The sequence below is a fragment of the Microcaecilia unicolor genome, chromosome 2 (genome assembly GCF_901765095.1).
Source record: "Microcaecilia unicolor chromosome 2, aMicUni1.1, whole genome shotgun sequence".
NCBI lineage: Eukaryota > Metazoa > Chordata > Amphibia > Gymnophiona > Siphonopidae > Microcaecilia > Microcaecilia unicolor.
Window position 1 is genome coordinate 476,319,275 of NC_044032.1, and position 13,208 is coordinate 476,332,482.

General features: G+C 45.6%; 1 protein-coding gene across 3 annotated transcripts in view; it reads right to left on the bottom strand.

The window, feature by feature from the left end:
* Positions 1-13,208, bottom strand: part of THNSL2 (threonine synthase like 2) — an 82,284-nt gene that overhangs the window by 31,783 nt on the left and 37,293 nt on the right. For all 3 annotated transcript variants that reach the window (XM_030192566.1, XM_030192567.1, XM_030192565.1), the window contains one exon: positions 6,045-6,197. In XM_030192566.1, the coding sequence (XP_030048426.1) occupies positions 6,045-6,197 (153 nt within the window). The remainder of the gene's footprint in view (positions 1-6,044; positions 6,198-13,208) is intronic.

The window sequence follows — 13,208 nt, forward strand, 5'->3', positions numbered from 1 at the left end:
TAGATATAGACATTTTTCAAGTCCAGAGAGCACACCCAATCTTTTTCCTGAATCATGGGGAGTAGGGTGCCCAGGGAAGCCATCCTGAACTTGTTCAGTGCCTTTAGGTCTAGGATGGATGGAATCTTCCATCTTTTTGGTGACCAGGAAATATTTTCCCCCTTTCCCCTAATGGAACAGGTTCAACTACATAGGCCTGCAAAAAGAGAAGACAATTCCTTTCTAAGCAAATCCTGGTGCTGAGAACATAATTTTGATGCTTTTGGTGGGCAGTTTGGAGGGAATCTATCCAACTGAAGTATGTAGCCTGCCTGGACTATTTTGAGAACCCCCAGTCTGACATTACAAGGGGCCACCTTTTCTGGAAAAAAAACTCAGCCTCTCTCCTATCTGAAGGTCATCCATGATGGTCATAGGAATCGTGACTAAGCTCTCCTGGAGCCAGTTAAATGCTCGTCCCTTGCTTTGACTGGGAAGCTGGTTGGAACTTTTGGGCCATCTGCTGCCACGGATGGGAGCGAAAGCCCTGCTTGTTCCAGTAGTTGAAACACAAGGACAGAGCCGGGCGGATTTCTACAGTCTATGTCCCAGAACCATCAAAGGAAGACCATGATCAAGTATATAATATTACATTCACTGTTGACTTAATCTTGAATTGATCATGAATATAACTGTTGGACCATTCAGGTCTTTATCTGCTGTCACTTACTATGATACTATGTTCCAGAGTGGTTGAAGCGGGAGAGGGCGCCTACAGCTTTGAAAGTAATAGGTCCTCCATTGCCCTCTGCCAAATTACTTCCTGGACATGAACGCTGAGCTAGGACTGGGCCAGGATAGTGACTCAAGTGTTTCAGAACACTTCTTGACGAGGTCCTCCACTTCCTTCACTTTGTCACCAAAAAGACTGTTTCCCCAGCTCAGTTTCTCCTATGTTCTAGGTGAGTTTGCACAACCCAGTACCCATGGAGGAGGCTCTGGATGCCATACCAAAAGCATCATAGGTTGCCTGGACCATGCACTTTCACACTCCCACTCTGTGGCTACTAGCTGACAGAATTACTCAGCTTTCTCCCAAGGGAGAGTTTTGGCAAACTCTGCCACACTGTGCATAATGTTCCACAAGTGCATGTTCAACAATAGCTGGTAAGAAGCTATGCAGGAAGCGAGCATAGCATTCTGGAAGAATTTCTTCCCAGAAGACTCCAAGATCTGAGCCTGTCTTCCCGTGGACACAGAAGAGTGAGTTTTGGCTTTTCTGAAGTCTTGCCTCTTCTGAGAATGGATTTCACCACCATGAAATGGTGAAGAAGCTGGAGCCATCTGAACTGTATACATAGAGTTGACCTTTTTATTGACCTGCTATTCAAAAAAGAAGGTCTCCCACTGTTTTAACTGTACAAGCTTAAGGATCCTGTTCATGGGACACTGTCACAGCTTCTTTGTGGGGGAGGGACATCAAAATGAAGGGTGCCAGCATATTGGCCATGGGCTCATCCTCAGTTTCCAAATCAAATGGATCAGATAGCCATGTCCCATACAAAGTCAAAAAGGAGGGTTCCTCTGGAGGTGACTTTTCTTCTTTCACATGGAGAGGAGGGGTCTGAGGGAAGACCAAGGAACACCTCTTCCAACAGGACCTCTGGTGTTTCCTCAGATACACAGAAGTGGTCAGAACCACACTCATAAAAGTACTGCCTTGAAGACTGCCTCAAAAACTGACACAGTGGTCAGGCATGGGCCTGATGGGCTTTGAGGTACTGGGGATTCTAGGTGCACAAACAAGGTTTCTCCCCTCCCCACTTCAAGAGACTGGAAATAGACACTGTTTTGATGCATGCTGAATCTGATGCTCTTTGAGGCCTCAGGGTCAATGTGCTTCCCACAGGCAGTGTATGGGCCTCCAGAAGAGGCTGGAATGCCTGAGGAACCAGCAAATGAGCACTCCATCTGTTCCTGGAGCACTGCCCTGAGCAGCTGGGGCTCAACTGGATTGGTCATGTTCTTCAAAGCCATTGGGAAGTAACAGTGACCAGGTCTCAACAAGATGGAAGCTACCACACCCTGTTTGTTTCCCGAGAGGGTAAGCAGCTCTCACATTAGGGGCACTTCAAGGACACTGGTGACCACAATGACTTAGTGATCTTGATACCGTGCTTTGAGGGGGATCGACACCAATGCTTCTTAGCCTCCACCTGACACATGGCATCGGACACCCTTGGAGTCAATGAGGACAGTCCTTCAATGCCCTTGGGAAAGGACTGGAAAATGCTTAATCACAGTGGCCATTATGAACACTTGATGGTGAGGAAAGTGAAAGCCCTCTCAATGTCAATGTGGAGGCCATTCCAATGTCCAATGCAGCTCCCTAAGTCATAGAGATCAATGTCTCTGATGCTGAAGTCAATGATTCTGATGCTGAAGTCAATGGACCAGACTTCTTGGTGCCAAAAAATCCATCCTATTTGCTTCTTTTGACCCTTGATATCTATCCTTGACATCTGTAAACAGAGTTTACAAGAAGAGGGATCATTATAGAAACACAGAAACATGACGGCAGATAAAGGCCATATGACCCATTCAGTCTGCCCATCCTCTGTAACCCCTAATTCTTCCTGTTCCTAAGCGATCCCACATGCTTATCCCATGCCTTTTTAAACTCTGGAACAGTCCTCGACTCCACCACCTCCACCAGGAGGCCATTCCACGCCTCCACCACCCTTTTTGTGAAATAATACTTCCTCAGGTTGCTCCTAAGCCTATTGCCTCTCAACTTTGTCGTATGCCCCCTCATTTCAGAGCTCTCCTTCATTTGAAAAAGGCTCTCTTCCTGTACATAAATGCCCTTGAGATAAACGTTTCTATCATGTCTCCTCTCTCCCTCCTCTCTTCCAGCCAGTGCCGTAGCGAGGGCGGCTGACACCCGGGGCGGGTCGCCGCTGCGCACCCCCCCCCCCCCGGGTGCAGCACGGCGCCCCCCCACTCGGCGCACACCCCCCCCTCCAGTGCGCACCCTCCCCCGGAGCGCGATCTTACTTAGTTTAGAAGCGAGGGGCGGGCGGGAGGGAGGGCCAATCCGCCACCGAGTCCACGTCGCTGGGAGCTGCGTCGGCTCCATTGGTTCCTTGCTCTCTCTGCCCCGGAACAGGAAGTAACCTGTTCCGGGGCAGAGGGAGCAAGGAACCAACGGAGACGACACCCCCCCTAGTGGTGTGCACCCGGGGCGGACCGCCCCACCGCCCCCCCTTCCTACGCCACTGCTTCCAGCGTATACATGTTGAGGTTCATAAGCCTGTCCCTATAATTTTTGCATTCAAGACCGCTTACTAATTTCGTAGCCGCCCTCTGGACTGACTCCATCCTGTTTATATCTTTCCATAGGTGCGGCCTCCAGAACTGCACACAGTACTCCAAATGAGGCCTCACCAGAGACTTATACAACGGCACTATCACCTCCTTTTTCCAGCTGGTAATGCATCTCTTTATGCACCCAAGCATCCTTCTGGTTTTGGCCGTCGCTTTTTCTACCTGCTTGAAAGCTTTAAGGTCTTCAGACACAATCACCCCCAAGTCCCGCTCTTTCTTCACACACTGAATCACTACACCCCCTATACTGTACCGTTCCCTCAGAATTTTGCGACCCAAGCGCATGACCCTGCATTTTTTGGTATTAAACCTTAGTTGCCAAATATCGGTCCATTCCTCTAGCTTCGCTAGGTCCTTCCTCATGTCATTCACACCCTCCAGGGTGTCCACCCTGTTGCAGAGCTTAGTATCATCCGCAAAGAGACAAACTTTACAAGACAGCCCTTCGGCAATATCGCTCACAAAGACGTTAAAAAGAGCCGGCCCTAGGACCAATCCCTGCAGTACTCCACTGATGACCTCCTTTTCTTCAGAGCACGCTCCATTTACCACCACCCTCTGTCTCCTACCATTCAACAAATATTTTACCCACTCAGATACTCTAGGTCCCACACTGAGGGCACTCAATTTATTTATCAATTTATTTATTTATTGGGCCCAAAGCACCGCAGCACCTTTTATGACTATCCATGAGGGACATGGTCCTGTTGCACTGGAGCAGTTTTTAAACCACTGGGATTTTTCTGTAACATATCAGAAAAAATTGCAAAAGGGAAATCAAACCTCTTGATGAAAACAAAAAAATCCACAGCCATATGCCCATGGCCTAAGGGGACTGTAGGAGTATTTACCTGAGATCTCACCTTTGCTGGTCTTGGCCTATACAAGCCGAGCCATTCTGTTATAACAATATGGATTTTACAGCCTGTGGCCTGCATGCATCTGTAACCATCAGAAACCAGCTTTTCTACAAAAGAAAAATTACTGCTGAGCATACCATGATGACTTCATCCAAGGACATATTATTTGTTGCAAACTAGCCCAGTTATCTCCTGGGAAGAATGGAGGAGAGCGACACAGTTGGCTCCAGGAGTATGAGAACCGACAGGGAGGTTTGCATGCCATTGATAAGTTTCTTTGCTATAACAAATGCCTCTCTTCATGACTATGAAGCTGGCTGGACATTATTACACTGTCTGTGATTGGTCCACAGGTATCATCTGACCCATGAAAAGCTAGACTGGAGAAAGAAAGAGGACCAGAAGACTGGCAGGAGGATAGAAGGCTCTGAGAGAGAGAACAAGAGACTGATTTCCTAAACACCAGTGAACTGGATACCTAGTAACAAACTCACAAGGTTTGCTCAGCTACAACATACGGCCTTACCTAAAGACTGTGCCATCTGCATCCAGAATACAGACCTTGGACTTTATTCCTGGACTGAGAGACTCACTGAGGCTTCAGCTTGAGTCTCAGAGGAGGAATCTGCTCCTTTACCATTGGAAGTCTGCCACAGACTGAAGGGTGAGATAACAGGATTTACTACCTATTAGTTAGGGTGTAACTAGTTCATGGCTTTTGTCTGAGACAGATGGGTTTTAAGTCATGACGTATGGTCTGTGAATATAGCTGCTAACTGTGTATTTTGCATAAGACGTGTGGTGGAAGTTCTCATAATAATCATTAGGATGTCAGTATTGTGACTGGTTGTGTAATCACTCATTTAGTTAGTCCATTAGGATAATCATTATCTATACTTTGGTGATAATCTATTTTTATGGCAAGGAATTTTGTATTTTGCTTTGCATTTTGCTTCAGAACTATTTATATATATATATTTCTTTACCTAATAAATAATATATATTCCATCTGTGGCATTGTTCCTTTTTCTAGCACAGCTTGCTAGCCATAGGGCCAAAGAGGTACGCTTCCCCTAGACATAAGTCCAGAATAATTACTATTTAGTAGTGTTGTGTCAGCTAAGTACCTCTGGATATATATTAGGAGTTGTCCTCCTGATTATACCCCTACAGGACCTAGTGGATCACAAAAATGAAAACAAACTCAAAAATGCCAAGAAACTTGACTAAGGAAATATGAGGGATGTTAGGAGGGTAGTGGCCCCATGCAAAAGCACTAACACAGAGAAACTCTATGTAAAAAGCACCACATATTGTGATAAGGAGAAGAGACATGCAAGTTATGTGGAAGTACCAGTGATGTACATCCCCACTACTCCACAGAAAACTAAAGACCGAACGGATTCCGCTTGATGATGGCAGACATGAAGATATGCACGTACACGATGAGCCACTTACAAAAGCTTCTGGAACAGACAATGGGGTGACGTCACCCATCGGTAAGAAGTAGATCCTGCTTATCCTTGGAGAAATCATTTGATGTGATTTGTTTGTGCTGTAACATAAAATAACAAGATACCTCTTGCATATATCAAATTCTGACAAATGGTCACTGGCATCTAGGTCAATAATCTATGGAAGTTTTTGTTTGAACCAGCGATTCTTCACATGGTCACTGAACAGACATTTTTACTATGGGCTTGACTTGAACCAGTCATTAAGACACACATGACTCTAGACTTGTTTTTTAGTTCAATGTAACGTTTTAATTTGATCAAATTTCATCCCAGTATTGCTATGGTGTATAATATTACCAACCAGAAAACACATGGACGTTATCTTCAATTACAGTTGTCATTTGCCGTTCTTGAATTTGTGTGCAACGATCATGTGGTAATAGGACAACAATGTCAATATTTCTCACTCCTCTCACGCTTTCAATGGCTGAGCTGCCAGTATCTCCAGAGGTTCCTATTCAAAGAGTAATACAGAGAAAAACATTCATTTCCAGGCACACAGGACATTTTGGTAACACCAAGTATTCTGTAATGCACTGACAGTCTACCACTATTATCAACAGCTCAATAAGCAGCAATACAGACCACACAGTTAATGGCTTCCTGTACGTTTTCCCACTGATATTACTCCTTCACCTACTTCATCTGTTCCTGAGCCATGGATCTGCTCCACAGGCTGGCCATGGCTGATGATGCTGGGGAGGGTAGTACCCATGGCTCTTGAAAAGCAGAGGGAAGTAGAGAAGTCTCAGGTTTTTGGTGACAGCTACAGGCTGGATTTACAGACCATGATTATACATTTTGAAAGGAAACTGCATATACTTTTACGCTAAAACTTTTCCCTAGGGATACCTGTACAAATAGAATTCTGCTAGAAAAATAAGGTAGAAAAAAACACTGGAGATACCAGTCAAAAATGTGTAAACAAAAAACCAAAGAGCAGTGTAACAAAATTCTCTCTTGAATATGCACTTTTTAATAATAATATTTTGCAATTTATATATTTAGAGCTTAGTCCCCTGAGGAAGCCAAATGGTAAAACAGGACCCCGTTGTGACTGCTCCTGCTACAAGAAAGAGCTAAGTTATGTTCTTTTTGTAAAACAATTGTGGATGAAGTATTGTTTTATACTGAAGACCAAAGTTGCAAGAGGTTTTGAAGATTAAATTGAAGAGGTTGATAATTTTGTTATTAGGAGTAGCTGGACATTAACAAAATACACTGAAGGTTCTTTCTAAACTGATGGTCAATTCTGTGTACTGTGGTATTGTTATGACCCGGTAGTGTGTGAGCCCTTGTGCCCCGACTGAGCACGGTGAAGATGGAGAGATGCTGTACTCGGTCAGGCAGCCAGACAACCCCTAGCTTCACCTGGGAAGCGACCACCGTTCACCGAGAGTTGAGCCCTCAGCTGCAGGTGGCCACCAGGACTTCTGGAACCGGCGGGGTTGCACAGCCGCTGACCAGGATGGCAGGAATACAGACACAGTCCAGCACCAGAACTCCGAATAGGCAAGAATAGTCAAAAAACAGTCCAGGGTCAAGGCAGGCAGCAAACAAGCGAAATCCAAGAAGTAACCAAGGTCCGGTACACAGGAAATCAGGAACAGAAGATAGCCGGTGAACAGCACTCCGACAGCAACTCCTCAGAACAATTGAGGCCGAAGCAAAGAAGGCCTGGAGGCAGTGCTTTAAATAGTGAAGCAATCAGAGCAAACCAAACTCAGGTGTATCCAACATGGCAGCCCCCATAGGAGATCCTCCCACGACCAGATATGGAGTTCCTTCCTGTTCTCGTTTAGACAAGATGGCTGCCCCCTCCTGAGCTAGCCAAGATGGCTGCTGCTCTTGCTCCAAGCCGGATGACGGCTGCCAGGTTAGGAACAGAAACCGACCCATCCCGGAGAAGTGTAGCAGAGCGTAACAGGTATGGGCAATATTGTAACCCAGCTATGGTGATTATCAAATTGTTGTTGTGTGTAACAAACCACAGTCTACTGAGGTCCTTTTTCCTCCTTTGCTCCTTTTTTATCTTTAGTAAACAAATCTGGGCTTCTGTAATTAGTATGATAATTATATCTAAATTGTAAAATACTATAAAAAATATTAAAAAGTTATTTAAAAAAGTGCATATGCTAGAAAAATAAGCACATAAAGTTGATCATGAGATCTAAAAACATACTTTTACTTCCACAACTTAACCATGTCATCCCCTGAAATGCACCTTTCAATGTGGCTAAAACAAACTACATTACGGAACAATGCACATACATTTAGCCACACTGAGGAGAGCAATTTTCAAGTGATTTATGTGCATAAATTGCTATTTACCCAGGTAAATGGGTTTGAACATAAGGGTTGCACACTGAGACAGACCAAAAGTCCATCGAGCACTGTATCCTGTTTCCAACAGTGGCTGGGTAGGTGCAACCGGTAAGTCACTGCTCCTATCCTGGATCGTACAGCAAAAGGTCCAATGAATCGGGGAGCAAACTTCAGAAATGGGAGCCGCAGTTTTAGGTATCGGGTGCTCAACCATACTTTTTCTCCCGGCAGGAATGTGGGAGCTGCTTGTCTTCTACGGTCATAGGTCTCCTTGGCCTTGACCGCTGCTCGTCGTAGCTGATCCTGGACCTTCTTCCAAGCTTCCTGAAAGGAACGGACTGTGGACTGCACCTGAGATGGAACTTCTGCGGGGGAAATTGGCGGAGGTAGACGCGGGTGGCGTCCATAGATGGTGCTGAAAGGTGTCGTCCGGGAGGCCGAATGCAGACTGTTATTATAGGCAAATTCAGCCCAGGGTAGCAGAGTAGACCAGTCATCCTGGCGCTGGTTAGAGTATGCCCGGAGGAACGCCTTCACAGTCTGGTTGACCCGCTCCACCATACCATTGGTCTGGGGGTGATATGCAGATGAGAATAAAGTGGTAACCCCAAAAGCTGAACACAAAGCTTTCCAGAAGCGCGAGGTAAACTGCGAGCCTCGGTCACTAATGATCCTCTGTGGCAGTCCATGGAGCCGGAAGATGTGTGTGATGAAGTTTGCAGCAAGGGTAGCGGCAGTGGGTAAACCCTTCATAGGAATGAAGTGGGCCATCTTGGAGAACCGGTCGATCACTACCCAGATGACCGTATTGCCCTGCGAGGGTGGCAGGTCGGTGATGAAATCCATGGACAGATCCTCCCATGGCTGCTGTGGTATTGGCATGGGCTGCATCAGCCCCCACTGCTTCTGATGTGAACACTTAGTTCGGGCGCACATCGGACAAGCAGACACGTATTGGAGAACATCCGGGGCCACCAATACGATCGGGAGATCAGATGTAAGGTCTTGTGGAAACCAAAGTGTCCGGCAAATTCGGACGCGTGCCCCCAGCGCAGCACCTTCCTACGGAGACCCACCGGAACAGCCCTCTGGCAAGCGGCACTGGCCCCGGACATGGAGGGAATACATGCCGAATCAGCATTGGGCTATCAAACCTATCAAAACTTTAATTAACCCTTCGAACACCTGCTCCCTCGAAGGTTTGTTTCCAAACCGCGGCAGAGACCCCCTTTAAGCCCCCCTGGGAAAACCACTACTTAAACCTTTTTTTACTAAATTTTAACCCCCCAAAAAATGTAAATAAATTCTCCAGAACCCATAACTACAAAAAAAAATCCATTTAACCCCACAAATTAAAAAAAACCTGTTAAACAAAGTTTGGGGCCACCAGACCCCTTATCTAACTCCTGAGAGTCCCCTAACCTGGCGACCACCGTTGGATCCAGTTCCGAGGGTCCACTTTAAAAACAGATCAATAACAAAAAGTCCCAGGGACACTGCAAATATCTCTGGAACTCCGGCTGGGCAGCAGTAAAATCGAGCCCCCGGCTTTAATGAGGCCTATTTTTACCGGCTCCGGCAGTATTTTGCAGATGCACGGAGCCGGCCGGATCCACAACAAGGCCTCAGATGGGCCATTTTCCTATCGTGGCTGTCCAGAGAAGTTCATTTTCTGGCTGGGCAGCCACGAGGAAGGCTACAAAAAGATTCTGCTGCTACACGGAAGCCCCCAGACCACCAGAAAAGCACCTCCACAGACCACCAATGATCCTGATGGACTAGGGTTACCATATGGCTCCAGAAAAAGGAGGACGGATTGAGCCAGCCGGGTTTTACTTCCATTGCTTTCCATGTAAACCAATGGACAATTACTTCCATTGAAAGCAATTGCTTTCCATTGAAAGCAATGGAAGTAAAACCCGGTTGGCTCAATCCGTCCTCCTTTTTCTGGAGCCATATGGTAACCCTATGATGGACCCCTGGACCCCCTAAAAGGTACTTTTTATTTATAAATTTTAACTTTTAAAACTAAATTCTTTAAAAATAACTTTAAAAAAAAGTTCTGGCCACCCGGACCTTCTTCAGGGCTGGAAACAGCCCAAAGATGCTCCAAAACCTCCGCAAAAAATCCGAGACCCCTGGATCTCCCCAAATCCCCACCACCAACTGACCCAGGGTAAAAAAAAAATGTTAACCCCTTAGGGGAGTTACATACACAATATCAACTGGCTCACTTTTATCCACATGTTTGTTTACCCCTTCAAAGAAATGTAGTAGATTGGTGAGGCAAGATTTCACTTAACTATCAGGCTTATTTTCAAAAGAGAAGGGTGCCCATCTTTCGACACAAATCGGGAAATGGGCATCCTTCTCCCAGGATCGCTCAAATTGGCATAATCGAAAGCCGATTTTACGCGTCCTCAACTGCTTTCCGTCGCGGGGACGACCAAAGTTCACGGGGCGTGTCGGAAGGGTAGCGAAGGCGGGACTGGGGCGTGCCTAACATATGGGCGTCCTCGACTGATAATGGAAAAAAAAAGGGCATCCCTGACGAGCACTTGGGCGACTTTACTTGGTCCATTTTTTGTTACGACCAAGCCTCAAAAAGGTGCCCGAACTGACCAGATGACCACCGGAGGGAATCGGGGATGACCTCCCTTTACTCCCCCAGTGGTCACTAACCCCCTCCCACCCTAAAAAAACTTTTAAAATATTTTTTGCCAGCCTCAAATGTCATACCCAGCTCCATGACAGCAGTATGCAGGTCCCTGGAGCAGTTTTAGTGGGCGCACTGTGGTGGTAAATGTGAGCCCTTCAAAACCCACCAGAAACCCACTGTACCCACATGTAGGTGCCTCCCTTCAACCCTTAGGGCTATGGTAGTGGTGTACAGTTGTGGAGAGTGGGTTTGGGGGGGGGGGGGTTGGGGGGCTCAGCACCCAAGGTAAGGGAGCTATGCACCTGGGAGCAATTTCTGAAGTCCACTGCAGTGCCCCCTAGGGTGCCCGGTTGGTGTCCTGGCATGTCAGGGGGACCAGTGCACTATGAATGCTGGCTCCTCCTACGACCAAATGGCTTGGATTTGGTCGTTTCTGAGATGGGCGTCCTCAATTTCCATTATCGCTGAAAATCGGGGACGACCATCTCTAAGGTTGACCTAAATTTCTCGATTTGGGCGCCCCCGTTCGTATTATCGAAACGAAAGATGGACGCCCATCTTGTTCCTATAATACGGGTTTCCCCTCCCCTTCGCCGGGACGTCCTGCGAGGACGTCCTCAGGAAAACCTGGGCGCCCCTTTCGATTATGCCCATTCACGTCTCATTAATCCATGCCTATGTATATGCTCAGTAATTTTGTTCTTTATAATAGTCTCTACCATTTTGCCCAACACCAACGTCAGGTTCACCATTCTATAACTTCTTGGATCACCTCTGGAACCCTTTTTAAAAATTGGCATTATATTGGCCACCCTCCAATCTTCCGATACCATACTTGATTTTAAAGATAAATTACATATTATTAACAATAGCTCTGCAAGTTCATTTTTCAGTTCTATCAGTAGTCTGGGATGTATACCATCCAGTTCAGGTGATTTGTTATTCTTTAATTTATCAAATTGCCCCATTACATCTTCCAGGTTTACACAGATTAGTTTCAGTTTCTCTGACTCATAAGCATTGAATAACATTTCTGAAACAGGTATCTCCCCCACATCTTCCTCAGTGAAGACCAAAACAAAGAATTTATGTAGTCTCTCTGCTATGCCCTTGTCTTCCCTGAGTGTCCCTTTTACCCTTTGGTCATCTAGGGATCCAACCAATTCTTTTAGTAGCTTCTTGCTTCTAATATACTTTTTAAAAAGTTTTTATTATATGTTTTTCCTCCAACACAGTCTTCTTTTCAAAGTCTCTCTTTGCCTTCCTTATCAGCACTTTGCATTTGGCTTGCTATTCTTTATGCTGTTTTCTATTATCTTCAGTTGGATCCTTCTTCCATTTTCTGAAGAATGTTCTTTTAACTCTAAGAGCTTCTTGCACCTCATTTTGTAACCATACTGGCTGTCATATTGCCTTCCTTCAACCTTGTTTAATACATGGAATATATCTGGTCTGGGCTTCCAGACCAGATATGTTCCATAACCCTCTTAGACATTCATCACTTGATATTCTGAGGAAATTATGTGCTGTCTGCATGGTGGCCAAAGCATAACGCTCCTATCCATACATTTAAAAGAAAAATATGTGGATAATATTGGGCTGTTTAAATCTTGTAAAGGGCAATTCTATAAATGCACAATTGCATTTACACACCACTTGCTTGAGTAAATGGAGTGAAAAGTGCCACTTACACACACATGTGCCCTAAGCACTACTGTACAAGGGTACACTTAAGTGGCATAGGGCTAGATTTAGTAAATGGTGCCAAAAAAAAAATTGGTGGTCAATGCTAATGTATAATGGGCACTCAAAGATGGGTGACTATTATAATATAGGATTGGCGCCCAAATTTGAGCATTAGGATTAATGCCTCCTAAAATGAGGTGTAACTCCCACATGCCCAATTTGGGCGCACATCCCCAGTATTCTATAACACAGTGTGCAAATTTTAGGAATACTCTTGACCCACCCATGCACCTCCCATGGCCACATCCCCTTTCAGGTTGCACGCTATGGAATTTTTTGTTATAGAATAGTGTGTAGCAAGATGTGTGTGCATATTCAAATTGGTGCCAATTAGAACCCAATTATCGGCACTAATTGGCTCGTTAGCCAATTTAGCTGGGCGCACATCTTAGATCGGCACCCAATTTTGGGCACCATACATAGAATTCGGGAGATAGCGCATAACTTCGAGGGGTACACATGTGGGCAGCACATGTCTCCCACTTATTAACATAACTTACAGAATACTGTAAATTATGCGTGTTCTTGCCGTATTTACATTCCCTCAGTTACACCAGCTCTATGGTAAGGCAGGTAAATTTTAGGTGTGCCGATGCCAACTTACGCTAGTATTCTATAATTAAATCTGGGCGCCCAAATGCGTTTATAGAATAGCACTCCTTGTGCTACATCGGCACACCTAAAAGGAGGTACCCGCATAGAACTGTCACCTAAATGGTCAGATACTATCCATAT